Source organism: Octopus sinensis, linkage group LG5 (assembly GCF_006345805.1).
Source record: "Octopus sinensis linkage group LG5, ASM634580v1, whole genome shotgun sequence".
NCBI classification, from domain to species: Eukaryota; Metazoa; Mollusca; class Cephalopoda; order Octopoda; family Octopodidae; genus Octopus; species Octopus sinensis.
In genome coordinates, this window is record NC_043001.1 from 3,544,225 (window position 1) to 3,568,623 (window position 24,399).

The 24,399-nt window shown below is 36.7% G+C and overlaps 1 protein-coding gene across 1 annotated transcript; it reads right to left on the reverse strand.

Moving 5' to 3' along the window:
• Nucleotides 1-5,224: 5,224 nt before the first annotated feature.
• Nucleotides 5,225-24,399, reverse strand: LOC115211701 (potential E3 ubiquitin-protein ligase ariadne-2-like). Its single transcript, XM_029780352.2, has 3 exons — nt 24,247-24,399; nt 9,827-9,832; nt 5,225-6,035 (listed from the first exon to the last, which is right to left on the reverse strand). The coding sequence occupies exons 1-3, from the start codon at nt 24,397-24,399 to the stop codon at nt 5,466-5,468; spliced, it is 729 nt and encodes a 242-aa protein (XP_029636212.1). The 3' UTR covers nt 5,225-5,465.

The window sequence follows — 24,399 nt, forward strand, 5'->3', positions numbered from 1 at the left end:
AAGTACTGAAGAGCCGAGTCAAGCTGTCACACACATGCACACGCGCGCTTGCCCTCGCATTTATTAATCTCTGTTGATTCACCACGAGCGATAAATTAAAGGACTCAATACAGATGCAGAGTATTCTATTGTGCATTATAACTGAGGGATAAACTGAGCCTTGGAAATCGGATCGCTTCGGTTCTAATACATATTTACTTCTTTATTGCCCACAAGGGGCTAAACATAGAGCGGCCAAAATAGAACAGACAAAGGGATTATGTCGATTACATCAACTCTAGTGCGTAACTGGTACTTATTTAATCGACCCCCAAAAGAATGATGGGCAAAGTCGACCTCGGCGGAACTGGCAGAATCGTTAGCGCGTCGGGCAAAATACTTAACATTTCGTTTGCCTTTACATTCTGAGTTAAAATCCTGCCGGCGCTGACTTTGCCTTTTATCCTTCTGGGTCGATAAAATACGTACTATTTCAACACGGGTATCAATGTAATCTATTTAACCCCTCCTCCCAAATTGCTGACCTTGTGTTAAGACTTTAAACTAATACACACACACACACACACACACACACTTTACATATATGAAAACTAAATAGTTATATCTGAATTTAATTACACCTCGCTTCGTCTTACAAATGGCTGTGTGAACAAATCATTCCTTTTCCCAATATAAATATAACTGTGTATACATTTGCTCGTTCCTCTTGATGTTCGCTGCCTTAACTATAAGTAATCCGGGGATGAATGGCCCAACCATATTTGCGTAGACATGAATTCCTTCTATGGTGACACTTTTTCTTTTATGCGTGGTTCTAGACTGGAAAAAGAGTTACAATTGAAATCTCAGCCAGAGTTCTGCAACAGCATCCTCGATTAACTAACTTGAATCAAAGAATTCCCTTTCATTGGAATTTTGATAGAAACCAAAGTAAATAATTATATGCAAAATTGTAAAAAAAAAAAAAAAGAAAACAAATGTCTTTCATATTTTTATTGTTTCGCTTGCAGCTTGAACTGGCAGAATGCAAGTTTGATGGTTTCTTTCTTAACCCGAACCACCTCACAAAACTTTTTCAGAATCGATTATTCAAGAATTTCGAAACATAACTACATGTTCGAACGATTATGGATGTAACCATTAATTTCTTAGCTGGGTTGCAAAGAAGTAGGTTCTCAAGCAGTTGGTTATAAATTTTCTATCTCTCTCTCACTAATTATAAATTACTACAGATTGCTTTGTGTATTATTTTAACAATGTTATGCTGCATAACAACGCATAAGTATGTTAGTGCAGTTTCATGCAGCTGCTGTTCAACTGTGCACTAACTTACTCAGATACACGTAATGACTAGTGTTTGGTTCTATCTTCAGGCTTTGACTATCAATTAATTACCGAAATAACCAAGTTTTAAAGAGTTATTAAAATAAGTAAGCCTTCATACTTATGCAATCGTTTGAAACATAATTTTAAAGATATTTACATAAAATTATGAAGTCTAATATTAATTTAGACATAAACACTTTAAACTACAAGTTGAAGACATAAACAAGTAAAGACATGCTTCCCCACCAGACTTGGGTTCGGTCCTACTCTATGACACCGTGGCCAAGGGCTTCGACAGGAACGCCGGTCAGAGTGAAGCTTCGAAAGGAATTTAATAATGAAAACTTTCTTGAAGCCCGTTGCATATGTGTAACTTTTCACTAAGCTTGTCATATTAACTAGCATCGAGATTTTGGTATCATTTCTATTTCTTTGTCTCTTGGATAAATTCCCTGTGAGATAGTTGTTGTTGCTGCTGCTGTTGCTGTTGAGCGAACGGTTTTCGTCCAAGAGCTAGCAAGATGGGAGAAGTCCGAAACGCGGTCCTTTGCTATTCGTAAGATCCGCAGAAGAGAAAGCAGGTCAACCCCCGACACCGAGTGCATCGACGGATGGATGAATGCGCATGCGGGCTCAGCGGTTGTGTAGGAAGTCGGTGTGTTGTTGCTGCTGCAGTTGTTGGTGTATCTTACCGCTTTTCATTCACTTTCCTTAAGAGGTCAACTCAGACTATCAGATCATCCGCTATTCCTTTATTTTCTCATGATCATGATACGTTTCCTTTGACCGACGATGTAGTCACATATTTCTATGCTTTTCCACAACTTATTCTACTTTTTTCCTTTCATATGTTATTTGCTCAACTTCCACTTATCTCAAAAATTTTCTGGTTTTACACGTAATTTTTATTTTTATACGAGGGTGAATCAAAAGTAATGCTATTTTGTTTAGGACAGGTATAATTACCAACACAGGAACATGAATCATACATCAAAATAAGATATGTATATATAATTAAGTCTCTAAGGTCCTCTAATTATTTCAAGTGGAGACGCATGCGCAGCCACGGTCCAAGGACTGAACCATGTGAAAGAGAAATTAAATGGAAATTGAAAATTGGTTTGTTTCAGCGGGATTAGAATTAAACGAATTAACATGTAGTCATGCGTTCAAATCCCACTGTATCTATAATTTGCAGAGTTCATAGATACCATCTACCAACTACCCTGCTTCTATATATTCATTTCTACTCTAAGCACAGGGCCCGACATTTGGGGGGGGGGGCAAGTCAATTAGATCGTCCCCAGTACGCATTTGGTACTTAATTTATCGACACTGAAAGAATGAACGTCAAAGTCGACCTCGGCGGAATTTGAACTCAGAACGTAAAGACAAACCTTTAAGCATTTCCCCCAGCGTGCTAAAGTTTCTCATTTCTTTACAGCCCACAAGGGGCTACACACAGTGAGGACACAGTCGATTATATCGACCCTAGTGCGTAACTGGTACTTATTTAATCGACCCCGAAAGGATGAAAGGCAAAGTCGACTTCGGCGGAATTTGAAATCAGAACGTAGCAGCAGACGAAATACAGCGAAGCATTTCGCCCGGGTGCTAACGATTCTGCCAGCTCGCCGCCTTCCTGCGTCAATATATTTCACCAGTTATTCTGAAAGCGTATGGCTGAGTGACTTGAGCGTTGGGTTCGCAATCATCGGGTAGTGAGTTCGCTTCCCGAACCGGGATGTGTGTTCTGGTCTTGAGCAAGTCACTTTACTTTTTGTTTTTCCATTTCACACATCTCTAGAAATGAGTTGCGACGTCACTGGCGCCAAGTTGTATCGGTGTTTGCCTTTCTCTTGGATAACATCGGTGGCGTGGAGAGGAGACGACGGTATGCATGGGCGATTGCTGGTATTCCTTCAACAACCCTGCGCAGGTTTGTATTTCGGGGGTGGGGGGTATACCTTTCTAGGAGCAATCCCACGGCCATTCATGAACAAACGGGTCCTTTACACATTACCCCTTTTCTGAAACTGGGTGACGCTATTCTTTGGCGATGGAAAATTCTTTTTAATAAGTACCGGAAAGCAGAAACGATCAACTGATGCCTGGGCAGAGGTCTTTAGTCGTTGCCACCTATTTATATATTAACTAAAAAAGACGGCGTTGAGCTGGCAGAAACGTTAGCACAGCGGGCGAAATGCCTAGCGGTATTTCGTCTGCCGTTACGTCCTGAGCTCAAATTCCGCCGAGGTCGACTTTGACATTCTTCCTTTTGGGGTCGATTAAATAAGTACCAGTTACGCACTGGGGTCGATATAATCGACTTAATCCATTTGTCTGTCTTTGTTTGTCCCCTCTGTGTGTAGCCCCTTGTGGGTAGTAGAGAAATAGGTATTTCGTCTGTCGTTACGTTCTGAGTTCAAATTCCGCCGAAGTCGACTTTGCCTTTCATCATTTCGGGGTCGATAAATAAAGTACCAGTTTCGCACTGGGGTCGATTTAATCGACTTAATCCATTTGTCTGTCCTTGTTTGTACCTTCTATGTTTAACCCCTTGTGGGTTGGAAAGAAATATATCCTTTGTGTGAAAAGTCTGGCTGCATACACGTTAGCATATGTCAGATGCATCCAATTAACAATACAGTTAATTAAGATTTATTCAGTGAGTTCTATTCAACACATGTTTACCCGTGGAATCCATTGATGAAGGCATTTTCAAAGTCTCGGCCGATAAAGTTGAACTGAAAAACCCTACAACGAGGCATGAATTGCACGATGCCGTCTTGTAGTCTTGGGAAGAGCTATCTGAGCGGGAAATTCGTGGATGTATTCAACATCAAACTCGTGTTCGACGTCAAATAGTTGACTGTCGTGGTGGTAACAGATTCGTGTAATAAATTTTGTGTTTATTTTTGTTTCATAATATATATTTTTTTCGGATGCAGCCAGACTTTTCACATAGAGGTATATATTAACTACAAAAAATTAATTTATGAGGGATAGTAAAGGAACGGTAAATCTGAAATAGTGGAATTGCAAGGGTTTATTTCTTTTGAATATATCAAGAACGAATTTAATATTATGCAGACAATCTAGTCATATTTGGGTGTATATATATGTTTGTATACAGCTGTATTTGTATATATGTATATATATATATATATATATATATATATATATATATATATATATATATATAAGTTAGAGTGTGCGCATGTGCGTATGTATGTGTTTGTGCATTAAGATAGTTGTGTGGAGTTGTACAGTTGGAAGATTAATATGTTTGGATTAGAATCATAAATATTTAAGTCACAGAATTCTTAAAATACTATTTTGTTCCAAATAACTCAGTTAAATATTTAACAAAGCATTTTGTACAGTTTCTAGACTTAAATTTCATTATTTATTTCCATGTGTTTTTCAGATTTTCTTGTGCGCATGCGTATGTTGGATAGTGTGTGTATGAATGTGTGTATGTGAGTTTCATTCAGTGCGTTTCTGTTAAGCTGAAGATTTTATTATGTACTTTTAGGAAATATGATGGTATGTGAATACATCATTATCCTCCTCCTCCTCCTCATCATCATCACCATCCTTCAACATCAATGCTCTATTCTCGCTTGAGTCGGATATATTGTTGGAGAATTAGAAATTAAAACAACTTGCGTTATGTCTTTTATAATACATACTAAATAATTCCGTTAATATATGCCAGAATATATCAAAGAGTATATATATACATACTCTTTTACTCTTTTACTTGTTTCAGTCATTTGACTGCGGCCATGCTGGAGCACCGCCTTTAGTCGAGCAAATCGACCCCAGGACTTATTCTTTTGTAAGCCCAGTACTTATTCTATCGGTCTCTTTTGCCGAACCGCTAAGTAACGGTTATATATATATATATGTATATATATAAACGTGTTTTTGAAAGTATGAATGGAAGTGTGTATGTATGTGTATATATATTTGTATGTGTGTACAAATTATGTGTGTGTATGTGTGTGGAGGGCTCTAAATGCCAATTAAATCTTCCAATAGTAAAAGCCGCCACTTGTCTGCAACACGTATGTTATTGGGCATGTGTGTGTGTGTGTGTATACGTGCATGGTTGTCTGTCTGTGTGTCTGTGCCTAAATCTCAAGAAAGTCTTTCAGTAATGTCAGTCTCCTCTTCTCAGCAACATCCATCTGGTTTTCCAAATCCCCTCTGTCTGTGATTTCAGCTCTCTCTATCTTCCAGGAAAAATTTTCAACCTCTGCCCCCAACTGAGCCTGTTGATATTCAAACAGCTCCTTTCTTGCCCCTTTATCCATATAATAGGCGTATGGGTAGGTGTACTGTAAAGTGTATCGGCACTTTTTCAACAGAGTTGCAGCATCAAGCAGATATTGCCAATCAATCCACGTTCCAGAGTTATTCATCACCTTGTCTTGGATTCTACTTTTGATGCTAGTCAGGGTCTGTTCTTCAAGTTTAAGACTTTTGGCATGATTATCCCACCTTTCAAAATAGAAGAGGTATTTCTTGAGGGCCTCCCTCGCTTGCGCATGGGCAGATTCATTAGCAATGTTGGGGTTTTCTTTGTAACGACTGCATTCGTAGTATTCGCTACCATGAGTTTTCCAATCTCCTAAACACATCCAGCAAAAATCATGTTTGCATCGTGAACAGTCCACTTTTTGGCTTGGGGCTGTGGGGCTCTGACATATATATATAAATATGCGCGCGAGCGTGTGAATGGCTATGTATATATATATATAAATATATATATATATATTATATATATATATATATATATGTGTGTGTGTGTGGTGTGTGTGTGTATTTATCTATCCGTACGTGTACTCAGATATTTCCACATACCTATCTACATATATATATATATATATATATATATATTCATAAATAAGCGTGTATAGAGATTTATACGTAGAGAGAAGATTCTTGAGAGGACATCATACATGCTAAAGATGGCAGTTAAATAAATATATATTGTTTTATTCTTTTATTTCTTTCAGTCATTTGACTGTGGCCATGATGGAGCGCCGCCTTTAGTCGATTTAATTGACATCAGGACTTATTCTTCATAAGACTAGTGCTTATTATATCGGAGCGTAATGCTGAACCGCTAAATTACGGGGACGTAAACACGCCAGCATAGCTTGTCAAGCGAAAGTGGGGGCGACAAACAGACACGCGCGCGCACACACCACACACACACACACACACACACACACACACACACACACACACACACACACACACACATATATATATATATATATATATCGATGTACGACGGGCTTCTTTCCGTTTCCGTCTGCCAAATTCACTCATAAGGCTTTGGTCGACCCGAATCTATAGTAGAAGACACTTGCCCAAGGTGCCACGCAGTGGGACTGAACCCGGAACCATGTGATTAGGTAGCAAGCTTCTTACCACACAGTTACACATGCACCTATCTTTACACACACACACACACACTCACACACACACACACACACATATATATATATATATAAAAGTAATATTCGTAGTCACTTTAACATGGCAGTCCTTTCGAGCGAACTATACTGCGGTCTTTTAACTCCAAGAATATATTTCCTCTAACTGGTTAACGATGCAGAGCTACATCCGATAAAATTGCAGCCAAGGGAGCGAAACCCTACGATCGATCTCCCAGCGACTGGACCAGTAGACAAGTCCTGGTTTCGAGTAATTTCTCTTGGGGCTAAAAAAAAAAAATCGCAATAGAGTCCGCTCGAATGGACAGCCATGTTAAAGTGGTTACAAATATTAATTGTCAGTACAACTACTTCATTGATCTCTTAGAGAGATTTTAGAACTATATGCACACTCCTTTTTCCAACTTGTTTCACATTTATGTGCTTATTCCGGTATATATATATATATATATATATATATATTATATATATATATATATATATATATATATATATATATATACTCTTTATCTTTTATTAAACTTTTAATACTTTTGATATATATTTAAAATAATATAAATTAATTAATTTTATGTATTGGCTTATGTTTTTCATTGTTTGATTTGCCTAATACTGGTTTTATCTCTAATTTAATATAATATATATATATATATGTATGTGTGCGTGTGTGTGTGCGTGTATGTGTGTGTGTGCGTGTGTGTGTGTGTGTATTAGAGTGGAGCGAAATTGGTCACCAAGAATTGCCCTTTTATTGCGAATTAGGGTTAAAAGAAAGGTACATAAAGAACTTTGTGGTTGAAAATTTTTGGGGTCCGCAACGCAATTGCAAATTTTAAAAATCTTTACTTTTGGTCGAATTTGGGATTTCCTGAGCCACATGGGAAACTAGTATGGAGGCGCATAAAGCAGGCTCGAACTCAGCATAAAGAGAAATCTGTGTGATCTTCCAAAATACTACCCGAAACTTTGTTGCTTTAAACTACTTGGACATAATCAAGAAGCAGGGTACTATTGTTACTGAACCACCTCAAACACAAGCATTTCCCGATGAAGAAATCGATACCTTCATTGAACAGCAGCATTCGATGCAACTGGAAAAATTACCGTGCCACACCTAAGCTAAGGAGAGCTGCGTAAAACTCGTGACAGAAGCATCATCTAAAGTTTGTGGTGAGAACAGTCGAGACGGTCTCATTAGGAGTTGAATCGAATGAAGAAGAAAAATTTCGGTGTCCGAGATGAAACAAAAAAATGATTTCAAATTGAAAGGTAATACAGCAATAATCAATTAGAATTATTTGGTTTTAGCCATTTTGAAGATAACAAACTGATAGTATTATGTCGTTTTCGGAATCTCCAAAACAACAAATCTTTTACTGTTCTATTCTGTATTTAAGAATCAGATGCAAATTCTTGTCTACGAAAAAGATTAATTGTTTTTATTACTGGAACGGAAAGGAATGCACAGCAATTCGTATTATTTAGTTACCCGTAATTATTTCGAATAAATTGGAAATGTTAATTATTCTTATCCCCCAAAAGGTGTCAAGAATCGAAAATTAATCTACACGTAATTTTATGACAATGTGTGTGTAACCTAGGCCTCATGTAACACATATATTCGGTAACATAGTATTAAAAAAATAAAGAAAATGAAGAAAAGTCTATTTATTTCATATAATTTCGAAATTTCAAGTGCCTTGCGGCGCTTAAAGATACAAATTGTGGTGCTTGAGGTTTTATCGCTCTTCATTTTAACAAATTTTGCAAAGGAAAATCGATTCGTACCAATGAAAGTAAAAATTAAAATGAAGAAAGGCAAACGTGTTTTACATTGATTTTTTCGCTCATTATTAAAAATTTCAAGTATGCTGCGAAGCTTGAAGATGTAAATTTAAAAACTTCAGATTTTAACAGAGTTGTTTTTAAAGGGTTTAGCAAAAAAAAAGAAATTCTTAAAAACTTATTTCGAAAATCTGTGTAAGAAGCATCATTTCGCTTCACCCTAATATATATGTTATATTTATGGCTGAAGAGCGTAGGCTCGAAACGTAAAAGACTTTCTCAACTCCCCGAGCGTCAAGCTAATATGTATATATATATATATATATATATATATATATATATAATATATATATATATATATATAGATATATATATATAATAATAATAAATATTAGGGAATAAATTCAAATTTACAGGGAAAAATCAGATTTAGGATTGAATCCAATTTTATAGTAAAATATAATATAATATTAATTAGAGACAAAACCACTATTATGGTAATCAAACAAAGAAAGACTTAATCCAATACACACACACACACATATATATATACATACATATACATACATATATATATATATATATACATACATATACATACATATATATATACATACATACATATACATACATATACATACATCTTAATTAATCTTAATTATATTAATTTATATAAATTTTTTTATGTATTCGATTAAGTCTTTCTTTGTTTGATTTGCATAATAGTGGTTTTGTCTCTAATTAATATTATATATATATATATATATATATATATATATATATATATATATATGTCAATAAACACATATAATTCATCACAGAGGCGTGCTTTTAGTGAAGAATTATAGGTGGTTATTGACTATATAAAATCTATTTCTCGGCATATTTGGGATGGGAATTGTTTTCTTTTGCCCTTATTTATAAGTTGTATATATATATTAAATATACCAATTCTATTGAGATGTAAGGTATTATAAGAAGTGATATATACCAGGCACTAACATTTATCCACCAACATAAACTATAAGCGCAGGCTCGTTTAAGGGCCTAAAATGTTTTTATTTGAATATATATGACTATAAAAGAGTAGCGTCTGTATTGACTCGTATACAGGAATGTATGCAACAATGTTAATACGTAATGACTTGGTTTGATAAATAATGTAATTGTTTAAATACAGCTGCATTATACAAGAGTATATCTACAAGGAAATATGCATACACTAAAATATATAGACATACCTCAACCTGCAACAGGTAAATCACACAAAGAATTTTAAATATTCATACATGTCTGCAGTCCTGTACCTACTCACTAAGCCACACACAGAAACATACAATTGTATACACATACCGACATACATATAAAATCATGCACACACACATATGCACAAATGAACAAATGCATTCATAATATGAGCTACAACTACATCGCATTTTATAAATGCAAAGCTGTGTGTGTATGTGTGTGTATAGATACACATACTCACGCACAAACGCACACACACACACACACATATATATACATACATATACATACATATATATATATATACATACATACATATACATACATATACATACATATACATACATATATATATGTATATATACGTAAATATACATATATATTATATATACATTTACATTCATTAAAGCGCGCGCACACGCACACATACACACACATATTAAGATATATATATTAAGATATATAGATATATATATCTTAATAAACAGATTTAGATGTGAGCTATTATAAGTTTCGTGCTTGGAAAGTACAATAATTGGATGATCTTGCTTAGCAAGGCCGTGTACTAAACTGCAATCGTTCAGTCTTAAAATAATCATGGCTGCTCGCTAAAAGAAAGTGCGAAAGGTCCAGAAAAAGACAAAGAAACGAAGAAAAACAGAAAGAAACGAGAAAAGACAGCTTAGAGGGAAGGGTGATAATTGTTGATTCTGTAGATGGGGGATTGGCAATAGTTGGTGGAGAAAGGCTAACGTGGGGCCGTATCGACTGTGCCTCACCATGAATGCCTGGTCGAGTTGGGAAACGTGTCTTCCTGAAGTTATATTTTGAAGTGGGTGCCTAGTTTTTCTTACGTATGATAAGGTTTATATCTTATAGCAGAAATCGCAAGAAGCTTTTCCGAAACGTCTTTTCACGATTTTCTTATAGTTATGGCTATCAGGCAAATGCTTATCTACGAAGACTAAGAGGTTTCTATGTTTGTCTTCACATTCAAGGAGAATGTGTCGGGAAACCATATAATCCTTCTCGATCTTTAGACTTCGTTCTTTTTACACCTCAATATTCCGAGGAGTGTGTGTGTGTGTTTGTGTGTGTTTGTGTGTGTTTGCGCGTGTGTATGTTTGTGTGTGTTTATGTGTGTTTGCGTGTGTGTGTGTTTGTGTGTGTTTATGTGTGTGTATGTTTGTGTGTGTTTATGTGTGTTTGCGTGTGTGTATGTTTGTGTGTGTTTGCGTGTGTGTGTGTTTGTGTGTGTTTATGTGTGTTTGCGTGTGTGTATGTTTGTGTGTGTTTGTGTGTGTGTTTGTGTGTGTGTGTGTTTGTGTGTGTTTATGTGTGTTTGTGTGTGTTTATGTGTGTGTATGTTTGTGTGTGTTCATGTGTGTTTATGTGTGTGTATGTTTGTGTGTGTTTGCGTGTGTGTATGTTTGTGTGTGTTTATGTGTGCTGTTTGTGTGTGTTTGTGCGTGTGCGTGTGTGTGAGGGTAATTTGAATTTTTCATTTTAATTCTTCACTGGAATGGTCATAGTCCAACTTAGTTTTATTTTGTATTGCTGAGCAGACAGAGGAAAATGTCTTGCTCGTATATTCCCTCTTGATATTTCTTTACCTGGAGGACCTTCGTAATGCCTACCCCTTTTACTGAATATCCTGGGTGTATTTTATTGTGGAAACTTAGAGACGTCCCTGATAAGACTACTTAGTCTTCTGAGCATTATGTTGTCTCTGTTTACTCAGAGGTTTTTTTTTTATCTCCTATAAGACTACAGAATGTTTTTTTTCGCTAACTTGTTTCCGTTTCTCCTCGGTAAATTCTATGAACAAATTGCTGGCCTTACCGTATCAGAGATGAGGGTAATAGAAGAGAGAACATAATGAGCGAAACAAAGTGAGAATAACAAGAGAGTAATTGCAGAATAGAAGCGATTAACAGAAAAGCCTGAGTAAACACAGAAAACCTCATTTCAGCTACAACGACAGGAACAAAAATCAGTGTGATTTCGTCATGTTTCAAATCTGAAGAAATTAATGGTACCACACTTCTGGATGCACCAATGATTGTAAATATCACTAAACGCCACTGAAGGGAAGGACTTTACGAAGAAAATGCTCGGATCTTTCGGGTCAACAATATACGAGCAAAGAAAGAAATTATGGCGAGTTACATTTAAGGCTATTCTCTAAAACGTAATCACCAACAAAATACTAAGTGAAATGATGAAAATAGAAATATGACTTTTGTCATCTTAAAGATACGAAAGATGGATAGGAATTTCAGAACGTGTCACGTAAGTGGAATTTGCAGAAAAAGAATCAGAATGAAGGCGAAGAGTGTTGCGATTTGCTGAGCAGCAAACACTGAGATGTTTAAAATAGGTTGAGTGGAGGAAAGAGAAGAATGGAAGAGAAAGCAAGTTGAAGAATGGGAAAGGAAGTAAAACAAGAAGAAGGACAGCAGGAAAGATAGAAGGGGTTAAGGTTGACGGTGACAAAAAAGTGAGACAACGAGAGAGAATGCGTGTGTGTGTGTGTGTGTGAGAGAGAGAGAGAGAGAGAGAGAGAGGGAGACGGACAGACAGACAGAGAGTCAGCAAATGGGAAAAGAGAGAGTGGTAACAACGAGAGCCAAAATATCTATTGATGACCAACAGAAGGATATTGTGTGCACTACACACAGAGAAACAAGGACACACAAACAGACACATAGAGGTGCAAACAGCCCAGAACCCACACAAACACTGGCGTTACAAAATAACTCCACGGCCGAGAGTTTCAGGAAACTGTTTTCTAAGTGCCGCTTTCGAAAGTCTCAAATCTGAACAGACTTTGTAACTTCTGCAACGTATACTCATGTATTGAGTTTCATTTATTCCGTTTCTTCAGCTAAACTGATATATGTACACATCATCGTTATCGTCTTCATTTAGCGTCCATGTCCCGTGCTGGAATGGTTTCTATGGCTGGATGCCATTCACAAAACTAACTACGCTACAGCGTGGACTGTTCCGTTTTTGGATCACTTTCCACTCTAGAGGTCGCCATGAAGTTTGCTGGACTATGAGCCCTAGGGTAGGTCGAGGACAACTTCGTGCTCGGGGATGAGGGAATTACTAAGGAGAGACAGTAGGTTCTTGTAGAGGGATCTGCGAGGCTATTCACATCTCTTATGGTAAAAGGGGAGAGGGAAAAAAATTGGTAGGAGCTGGAAGAGCTAGTTTGTGTTGGTAATGTAGCCGGGTGGCCCCACAAGGAACAAGCTGAGTAGAAATGTATGGGTTGGGGGTCAGTGTACAAGCCTGTATAGGAAGAAGGAGAACGAGGAGTTGGGGAGGCAGAGTGCCAAAACGGGTGGTGTTAAAGGGTGGATGGGCAAAGATCCACGAGATGGCGAAGATAGAGGGATGCAGATGAATGCAGCATATATTATGGTATTACTTATCTCTGAGTGAAGAGCATAGAGATGCTTAAGCATTAAGTATTCCCTTTATTTAAACACTTAAAAATGAATTTTTAAATGAATAGAAAGCAGTTTGCTTATTCTTGAAAATGATGAAAATATCAAATTAACCTAATGCAATTATTGACAATATTAATGAAGTTGTAAAAAATTATGTCACTATATTCAAGAGAATTTAAAACATGGAATTTCTTTTCATCAAAATGAAGTGCATTAAAGATCACTTGAAATGAAATCCCATCTATTAGACATAGAATTTCTAAGTATAATGACTGTATTATTAAAATTTCTTCCTATTTTTTTTTGTAGGTGAAGAGGGTTAAAGAATCATATAAATCCTTCCTATTTTCTACATTTCTTTTGTGAAGTAATCATCGTATGCTCTGTCGCCATAAATTCTCTGTCATATCACTGTGTCGATATTACAGAAATAGGTGCAAAGATGGCTGTGGGGTTAGACGTTTGCTTCCCAGCACCACGGGGATGGGTCTTCTGAATGGAGTTGGTAGACGGAAACGGAAGAAGAAGTACATTGTATATATACGTGTGTGTGTGTGTATGTTTACATACACACACATATATGTATATATATATATTATATATATATATATATATATATATCTATATATATATATATATATATATATATATAATATATATATATTATATATATATATATATATATATATGTATGTATGTATGTATACAGGAACAAAAATGCGATAGAGGACATAAAAACATTCGGGCAGATAGACGATGCAAAAGCAGAGAAGGGAAACAGCACGGGTCATTAGTGGCTTTCTTTCCTCAGTCAAGTACCAGAAGTCACGACCATTTCGGGCAGTTACACTTGAGATAGTTCGGTCTGGTTGCCCCCCCCCCGCAAAAGTCTAAGCTAAGAGCATTAGACTCCTTTGTAAGAAAGCTAGCGAATGTGTTCGACAACAAAGACAAAACAAAGAAAACAACGACGGAGAACAGAGTACACGATATACGTATGTATGTACGTTTGTAAGTATGTATGTATGTATATATGTAAGCATGTATGCATGTATGCATGTATATATATATATATATATATATATATATATATATATATATATATATATGCATATGTATGTACGAGGTCTAATTGTAAAAGAGTGACCTTGAAGTCTGCTGTGCATGCTCACCAAGTTTTAGCGTTCTACTTTATTTCTGCTGTTTACAGCAGTGCTTGGAAGAAAAGCGTGTAGCGTGTGATCGTCGCATTGATCATGACAGAGAAATTTGAGCGGAGAATCTACAATTCCTGCTCGGCGATACCTGCTCAAAGTCCTACGCAAAGTTTTCCAAATTTTTTTATCGTTCTCGACACAATCAAGGAGATCTTGGGCAAATGTAACTTACGTGTCTTTTTTGTCAGTTGAAATTTTTAATTTGCACACACACACACACACACACACATTTATATATATATAAATATGTGCTCTTGTGTGAGTGCTTGCCGCCTACCCCAGCATCACAACTTGTCTCTGTGAGTTTATACTACATGGCTCAGCAAACCAGACAGATGGAATAATTTCCTGGTTCAATAAATAATAAGTATTGTTGTTTATTCGTACAAGTAAAATTCTTGAAGGTGGTGTCTGAACCCAGACATTTCTAACATTATGTTTAACTGGGTGAGGTTCTTCTCATGTGCAACCACACATGTCCACTTAGACATCAGAGTCAAGTAACCGAAATTTTCTCTCATCCAGACAAACAATTCCTGCTCAATCTGAAAACAGCTAAATGTGACCAAATTGATAACCAGTCCATCAGTTTTTTTCCAAAGAAATTTCCATTGATTATCCTCCGCATCCCACTTAACAACTCCACTCAGTCTTTGATGTTGATGAGACCAGTCTGTATCTGATATTTCTGTGGAACGTTGTTTGAAATATTAACAGCAGTCATTTTCCTGCTTTTCATCAAAAAATGCTAAATGTATTACGCTGACCTTTCAAAAGATTTTGCTAACCTTCGGATCAAGCATAGTCAGAATAACCACCAACTTTATAAAAAAATATCTAAATTAAGGTGAGTAGAATTTACTGTGTACCACAAACTAACGCATGGACAATTCTAGCATTTTTAGCCATATTGGGAGGCACTTCTGGTTACGATTGCTGATTACAACTCAGCTCAGGAGGATAAAATGAAAATAGTTATTCAGAGTACGTCTGAGCCACAGTATTGATCAGCCTATCGTCATCATCGTCATTGTCGTCGTCGTCGTCGTCATCCTTCCTCCTCCTCCTCCTCCTCCTCCTCATCATCATCATCATCGTCGTCGTCGTCGTCATCATCACCATCATCATCATCATCGTTGTTGTTAACGTCGTCATTATCATCATTATTATCGTTGATATCGTTATCATCGTCTCATTAACATTGTCATCATCGTCGTCGTCGTCGTCGTCATCCTCCTCCTCCTCCTCCTCATCCTCCTCCTCCTCCTCCTCCTCCTCCTCATCATCATCATCATCATCGCCATCATCATCATCATCATCATCATCATCGTTGTCGATATCGTCGTCATTATCATCATCATTATCGTTGATATCATCGTTATCATCGTCTCATTAACATTGTCATCATTGTCGTCGTGGTCGTTGTCATCATCATCATCATCAAAGTTGTGTAAAACCTTGTCTGTATCTCCTCTACCCCCATATTGGTTCTGGTTTGGAATTCCTGCCTTTTCGCAGAGGGTTGCCTGCACTGCGACTCAGGCAACCCCTGTTTACATCTGTTCCTTTCTCTCTTCTCAATGACTTGCGGGCAGACGGTATTTCGTTGTGCAACCAGCTTCCAAGAATGTGTCTAATATATACAGAATTGGTTAATCCAATAACATTCCACTTCTATATTCATTGGCTATTTAAGGAATGTGTTTGTGGATAATTAAAGGGTTGGATCGTTGCGGATGAAGGAGCAAAGACTCCCGAAACATGGCAAATACGCCCAGTACCCATTTTTTTCATATTCGATATCATTTCTTTACATTTGATATCCTTCATACAAAACGTCAATAAAATCAGGTTATTGTTTCGTTCTGCGTTTAATTTTCACAGCTGATACTCTTTCTTTTTACCAACTATTTAATGAAGTTGAGTGAACTGGATTTTGTTTTATTTAGATACTGGTATCTTTTCTGAATTTTATCTCTTCTTACTTGAGGAATTACATGGGTTGCATGCCTAACATGCCCATCTCGTCATATCTTCATTCCTTATATGATTAATACTAAAAGATTGGCAATATTTTGGTAAGTTTTATGCTTTATTCATCAAGTTACGACTCAAGAAGCTAAGTAATCAAACTAGAAGTCAACTTTCTGCCAGTTCTTTGGTTCCACGTTGGTACCAGTTCCAGTCCTTCGAAGTGAAGAATTCCTTCTCTCAATCTTCCACTTCTTCTCGGCTGATGAAATGTTGCAACTGGGCCACGGAACACGTACTTGGAATGCTAGGAGCCTTTCGTTGTAACTCGACAAATAAAACAGATTAGTTACCAAAATACTGCAAAACTTTCGACTCAATACAATACATATAGATTTCACATGGCTAAAAAAATAGATTCCCTTATTTGGAGTTACTTCCATCCTAGAGGTGTGGCAGCTGCTGCTTCTTTGCATCTGTATGTGGTATACACTGGCAGCCTATGGCACTGACGCTCCCCTCACTATTTAGGTAGAAGGACGATTATGCTGGCGGGCTCAGGAGGCTGAATTACAACACAAACTCTAGGAAATTATATATAAAATGCTAAATAATATCTAATTTTGCTGTAAAAATACAACTCCTATATAAACCACAAGAGCTCTGGCAGTCATAACCTCGCAAGTTTTGTCTTTTGTTATATGCATATTAAATATCTTGTATGTGACATATTTATTCAAAGCTATTATTTGTTATTAAATCACAGACATTAAACTTGTAACCATTATGTAAATTTATTTCTACTAGTAATAGTTTGTTTACATTATTCATAAAGAAATCTAATCTTCTTAACTTGAGCTGATAGAAGATGAGGTAAATTCTCACTAATGAATTTTTAATGAACGCTGGGGAGCTGTCTTATTGAAACCCACTTTCAGATACTGAAGTTTCAATAGTTTATCCTTGGGTTGTTGTTTCAGAGCTGGAATATATGTGCTTCATGTAAAACATTAGCAGTTCTTGAGGGCAAATGGAGGGAGCAACAGAACCAGTGCAATTCCTCATGGCTAAAGCAGAGTGAAGGGAAAGAGGAGAAAAGAGATAGAAATATGTGGATGATGGCAAAAGATTGCGTATGAAGAGATCAAAATGTTGTTCCTCAATATACAAGAATCATGGTACAATGAAGAGGAGAAGGAATATTTGACCATTCCGTAACTGATAAATCTCCACTTCTCTCGTTTCTTTGATGCCATCTTAGTAAATGGTATTAAACTGCAAAGAGGGGCAACAGAGAAACCTAGCAGGTAGCACCCTATATAGATTAATACAAATCTAGCCTTCTCCATAGAAATATAGTCAATAATATTACACAGCTAACTGGACAAATCTTCTCCACATTTTTCTCGATATGAACAAGCAGATTTCTTTGGCAAGAAGTTTGCTTCCAAACCACATCATTCTGGGTTCAGTCCTACTGTGAGACACCTTGGACAAGTGTCTTCTACAATAGCCTCAGGCTGGTGAAAGATTTTCGTGTGGATTTGGTTGATGAGACCTGAAAGAAGCCCATTGTATTTATGTTTATACATCCATATCCGTTAACGGTTATTTTCAATAATTTTCTCACTGGATTCGTTTCTCTTTTTGTCTTCTGCAATTTTATTTTCGGATCTTCCATATATATGAAGAATTTCCCTCCGTCCGGCTGTTTTTCTCTCTACAAAACAAAAAACTGCATACTGGAACTGTCATTTTAACGAGTTTTTAAAATTTATTTATCACCCGACGAGATACGTCTGCACCCCGGACACTCCGGAACCAGTTTTTGTGTGTGCCACAAGACGAATTGATGCAAGATGTGTCGAAACAATTGTTGTAATTAATAATATATTCTTGTATATTCCATTTTCTGTCTTTCATTTGTTATACACACACACACACACATATATATATATATAATGTGTGTATATTTTTGTCTGTGTCCCTCACCACTGCTTGACAACTGGTGTTGGTGATTGGGGTCCATTTATTCGATTAAAATTTTCCAAGGCTGTGCTCCAGCAGGGCCGCAGTCAAAGGAGTAAAATACATCAAAGAACATAAGAGATAAATGGAATTACTGTCTGCTTTTTTCTGCATCTCGAACGTAGGTATATCGAGCACTGCATTATATTGCATCATATTATATTATATTATATTATATTATATTATATTACATTATATTATATTATATGTATGTTTATATGTATCTATAAATGTAGATATATATGTATGCATCTATCTGTATATATATATATACACACACAGATATACATATATATGAATGTATGTGTGTGTGTGTGTGTGTGTGTGTTATTGTATCTATCTATCAATATCTACATACATACGTGTGTACATACATACTTATACATGGATGTATGTGTAATAACTACCCACTTCACAATGCACACACACACACACACACACACACACACACACACATATTTGTAAAGCTAAATCTTTCTGCCATTTATCATTGCCTTTCTCCTCCATATATTACTGTTGCTTCATTCCTTTATGACAGAATGCTTTCACTTTATCTTTTCAACAATAACTACCTGAGCCAGTATTCATGTACGCTCTCATTTCCTGCATTGCTGTGGTACATTTTATGTATGATTTATTGGTTGGAAGTATGTTCTGATGAGTTTCCTTTTATTGTAGAATTGTCATTTGTCAGTTAGAATTAGGGAAACCTACGCAACCGACGTGCATAGATGACAAATTGCGTTAAATGCTCTGTCGCTGGTCCCTTACATAACATTTCGTTAAAATATGGAAAGCTTCACACCACTCTAGTTTATCAACAATATGTGAAGTACTGAGCATTTCATTTATATATTCTTGTCGACTTTTACAGCAGATGTTGATAACAAGAGAACGGCCCAGGAAATCAGTGGTCAGAGAAATTATCTGCCCTACATGGTTGCATATTGTTTGGTAGAAGAGGTACAGCCTGGAAGTCTGGACTGACAGGAAATTAGCAAACCATATTTTCAAAAACCAGTCTCAAGTGATCTTGTAATGAACTCCTCTCGTTTCATATATTTTATTCAACAAAAACCAAGAAGATTTGGGAACCTTTATTTAAAATTTCAATATTTAAGGATTAAATATGTGTCATATATAGTGTCAAGTGCTGAAGAAATTTCCTTCTCAACCAAAAGGTTCTGGGTTTAATTCTAATAGAGGGGCACCTTTGATAAGTTATGTTTCTTCATCACAAACTTATATCAACATCCTAAGAACCCCACCATTCTTTTAAATAACAATGACTTTTCTCCTCACAGCCTCCCTCTAATTCTTCATCACTCTTAGACATTTCTCTTTCCTATGACCCCTTACTTTCACATATTCCATCCATATTCATCCCATAATGTGGAATCTGTCCCCCACACAAGCTATGTTGTTGCTCTTACACCCTTTCTCTCACTAACTCACGACATTATATTCCTCTTTCCATACTTCATCTTTCACCTTCTTGCCTAAAGGCCCCTCTCTCCCCTCTCACTCTCTCCTATTCTTCTTTCCCACCACTCTTGTCCTGGTTCTAATCAAACAGCCATCTGCACTCTATAGAATGTGGTTGGCATTAGAAAGGATAACCGACTGTAGAAACCATGCCAAAACCTAAAACATTGGCGTATGAAGTGGTTCTTCAACTTACTGGATCCTGGAGATCATTCTAACCAAGCGTGTAAAGCAGACGTGGTGCTACTGCTGCTGCTGTTGCTGTTGATATCTCTCTCTCTCTCTCTCTCTCTCTATATATATATATATATATATATATATATATAGCACTAAGTCCACACTGCTCAGTGGTTGGTGTTAGGAAGGGCATCCCGCTGCAAAAATCCTGCCAAAACAGTTACATAAGTCTGGTGCAGGTATCTGCCTGCCTGACTCTTGTCAAACCATCCTATCCATGCCAGCATGGAAGGTGAACGTTAAACGATGATGATGATAGTAATAATGCTGCTGCTGCTGATTATATATATATTCTGCACTCTTTCTCACACTCATACCTACATCTGCACTCACACATACACATAAATGTGTTCACTGTAGCTTTCTTCTAGGATGTTCCACGAAATTGGCATTGTTCATCCTCACCTTATATTAGGAGAAATTTATACAAATCTTGCAATTTATTTGAAACAGAAAATAATGAAGAATTTAAGAGAGAATCTTCCTATCACTCCACACTGTTATTTGAACCATAATCTAAGAGGTTTCCACAGAAAATAATGAGCAAAGGTTTAAATTAAACTTGAAAACATCTCAGGAGACATTTTGTACCAGTCAACCAGAAATGGTCTCAGACAATAAGATTCAGTGTATTTGCCTCTTCTCTATACGAAATAAATAAATCTCTTTATTTAATTGCTTCTATTCTCTCCCTCATTAACTCTTCTTTTCTCTCATTTGCATCCCTATGCTTCTCTCGTCTATTCTACTTTACTTTCTCTCCCATTATGTTAGCTATTAACAAGGTTTTCTACTCACTTACATCTCTAATGAGTTAATATAATCCAGTTATGTTTCTTGGCTATAATCCGGTCTTGTTCATACTACAAAATATCTACAGTACCATTGCCTTTCATCAATATTTATCATATGTGCAGGTATGTATGTGTAGTAAGAAGTTTGCTTCCCAACTACATGGTTCCAGGTTCAGTCCCACTGCATGGCAGTACTCAACTATTACTTAATTTATTGACCCCGAAAGGATGAAAGACAAAGTATACCTCGGTGGAATTTGAGCTCAGAACACGAAGACGAAATACTGCTAAGCATTCCGTCTGGCGGGCTAATGATTCTGCCAGCTCGTCGCCTTAAGCAAAGCATAATAATAATGATGAGAACTATGCAAGATTGAGTTTTCTGCGGTAATTAATCGAAAACCACAAAGGAAAGAATACAAGTAAGATTATGATGTATAACGTTGCTCTGAGATTGGTCTTAAAAGATAAGGAAAAGGATTTCACGATTTTACTAATCTTATATACTCTGCTGTTAAAGTGGTAACAACTCTATAAGGTATGACGATTATAAAGTAAGAGGCCAGGCATTTAAATAAACCTCCTAAATAGAAAGTAAAAATTCCGAATGAGATTGAATTTCTGTGGGCGGAAGTAGAAGTTCTTGGTGAACTTGCTAGAGGAGAAAATATGAGAACAAGAAAAGCAAGAGAAATATCAAACAAAAATATAAGATCAAAGATCTTATAAACTTGCTTGTGACTAAGGAACTGTTGAAACAGTGAAGAGAGTTAAAAACCAACTGCAGAAGGTATGAGGCGAAAAACGAATTCTATCGTCAAAACAAAATATTCAAAGTGATGTACAGTTTAATGGGGAAATTAGCAAAAGTTAGATGGAGAGATGAGAACCATAGAAAATTGAGGAAGTAGAGGAGATTTGGAAGAGAATATGTAGCAAGAAGAAATTTGGTTTAATGCTTCAGTTGATTGGATAGAAAACGAGAAAGAAAGACTGAAAGGTAATAGGAACAACAGATTTAAGGCATGTTGGTTGAAGATCTTAGAAATGGAAAACTCCAGAAAGGACCTGGTTCCGTAACTTTTTGACTGATTTGTTTGACTGATGCACAGAAACATCTCTTAATATCATTCAGAACCGAAAACAAATAGATCGTTCGATCTTGGGCTGATGCCAAACAAACATATAAATTGTCGTGATAGGTTAAGGCAATATTTGCATTGGAAAATATGTAAGCACTATAAAACTGACCCACCTCCAAACTCTTATAAACAATAGCCTGAGCCGGTGACTGATGGTGTAAATGTGACCACCTTGAAGGATCTTTTTCTGTCATCACTAAGATAAACGGCTGCAAATTCTCAGAAAATATTCTGACTCTACTACACTTTCAGTCCTCAAAATGCACGAGGACAAATATATTTGTGAATTACTTGTATCATGCACTGGAGGAATGATTAAAATGACACGAGTATTTCATCATATTTACACAAAACTGTTCAGCTAAGTAGTTCTTTTCCGATTTTTTCTTCTTTCTCTCTTTTTGCTTTTTTCTTTCCTCTTTTTCCTTTTACCAGTTATGAAAGAGAAAACTAATGACATCACTTTATCTAAATAGGAACGCAGGATTTCTTCATTTATACTTTGAATTTCTGTATTACTGCAGTTTTTTCATTTTACATTTTGAACCTGCTGAAGACAGATGATCTGTTGAAATATTGTTCAATCAGTTAAATGGACAATCTCCATCACAAATTGCATCATGCTCTTCTTATTGTCTATTTGCATTCACAAAAAATTACAACAATCTTTATAACATATTATTATTATCATTATTATTCTTTCGAAACACAGTGTAAGTAAAAAGTGCACCATAGACGCAGGAGTGGCTGTGTGGTAAGTAGCTTGCTAACCAACCGCATGGTTCCGGGTTCAGTCCCACTGCGTGGCATCTTGGGCAAGTGTCTTCTGCTATAGCCCCGGGCCGACCAATGCCTTGTGAGTGGATTTGGTAGACGGAAACTGAAAGAAGCCGGTTGTATATATGTATATATGTGTGTGTGTTTGTATGTCTGTGTTTGTCCCCCTAGCATTGCTTGACAACCGATGCTGGTGTGTTTACGTCCCCGTCACTTAGCGGTTCGGCAAAAGAGACCGATAGAATAAGTACTGGGCTTACAAAGAATAAGTCCTGGTGTCGATTTGCTCGACTAGAGGCGGTGCTCCAGCATGGCTGCAGTCAAATGACTGAAACAAGTAAAAGAGAGAGAAAGTGAGAAAGAGAGAGTCTTTAGACATTTGTTAAGTCACAACAAGGACCTCAGACAGATAGTACTTTCCTTAAGGTGCGCATTGTGCCCAATAAGGCTACATTTTGCAAGACATCAATCTTTCATGGGATTTCCATTTGCCTTAAGAAGTTTTGAAGTTTCAATGGGATTGAGCCCAACGCTCCGATCGCCACTGGCATCACTTTTACATTACCCACTTGCATTCCATACAGTCTTGCCATTTCCACTTTCAATTCGGTGTACTTAGGGATTTTTTCATCCTCTTTTTCAACCTTCTTACTCAAAATATTCATGTCATTTGGTATGACTACGTCAATTATCTAACAATATTTGTCCCTCTTATTCAATATGAGAATATCCGGCCGATGGTGTTCGATTGCACAATCCGTCTGAAAATCACAGTCCCAAAGTATCGTTACTTTTCCATCCTTCTGCATAACTTCATTTGGCACATGCTCATACCAGTTCATACCTGATAAGGGTAGACTAGGTACTTGGTAGCAGCTTTACACTTAAGGTAACATGTCCACGAATGAAAATAGAAAAGTGGTGACAAAGAAGAATGAGAAAGGTAGGTTGAGGACTGGAAAAGTGTAAGAGGGAGTGATTGATTGATAGGAATAAGGGTGGTTGAGACTACTGGAAAATAGTACAGTTCTATATTTAAGAGAAGAGGAATTATGTACATTATTTACATTTGACGGATATTTGTCTTTATATTGTTTGCTGTTAACACAACATTTCGGCTGATATACCCTGTAGCCTTCATCGGGTGTCTTGGGGATATGATGAAAGAAGCCTGTGGTATGTATATATATATATATGTGTGTGTGTGTGTGTGTGTGTGTGTGTGTAGTGTTGAAGATAGCCGACTGTGCTGGTATGCGCATGTGATGCAAATAGACGAGGACAGCTATGTAAAGAAGTACCGATCTCTGATCCAGGTTCGAAATTTCCCCAAGAGTTTCTCTCGAGCGTTGGACCTCGTAGAGGTAAACCTGTTGAGTTTCTATCGAGTGTTGGGCCTCACGGACATAATGGCCAAGATATTTGGCATTAAGAAAACCCATCAAGCGGAGCAT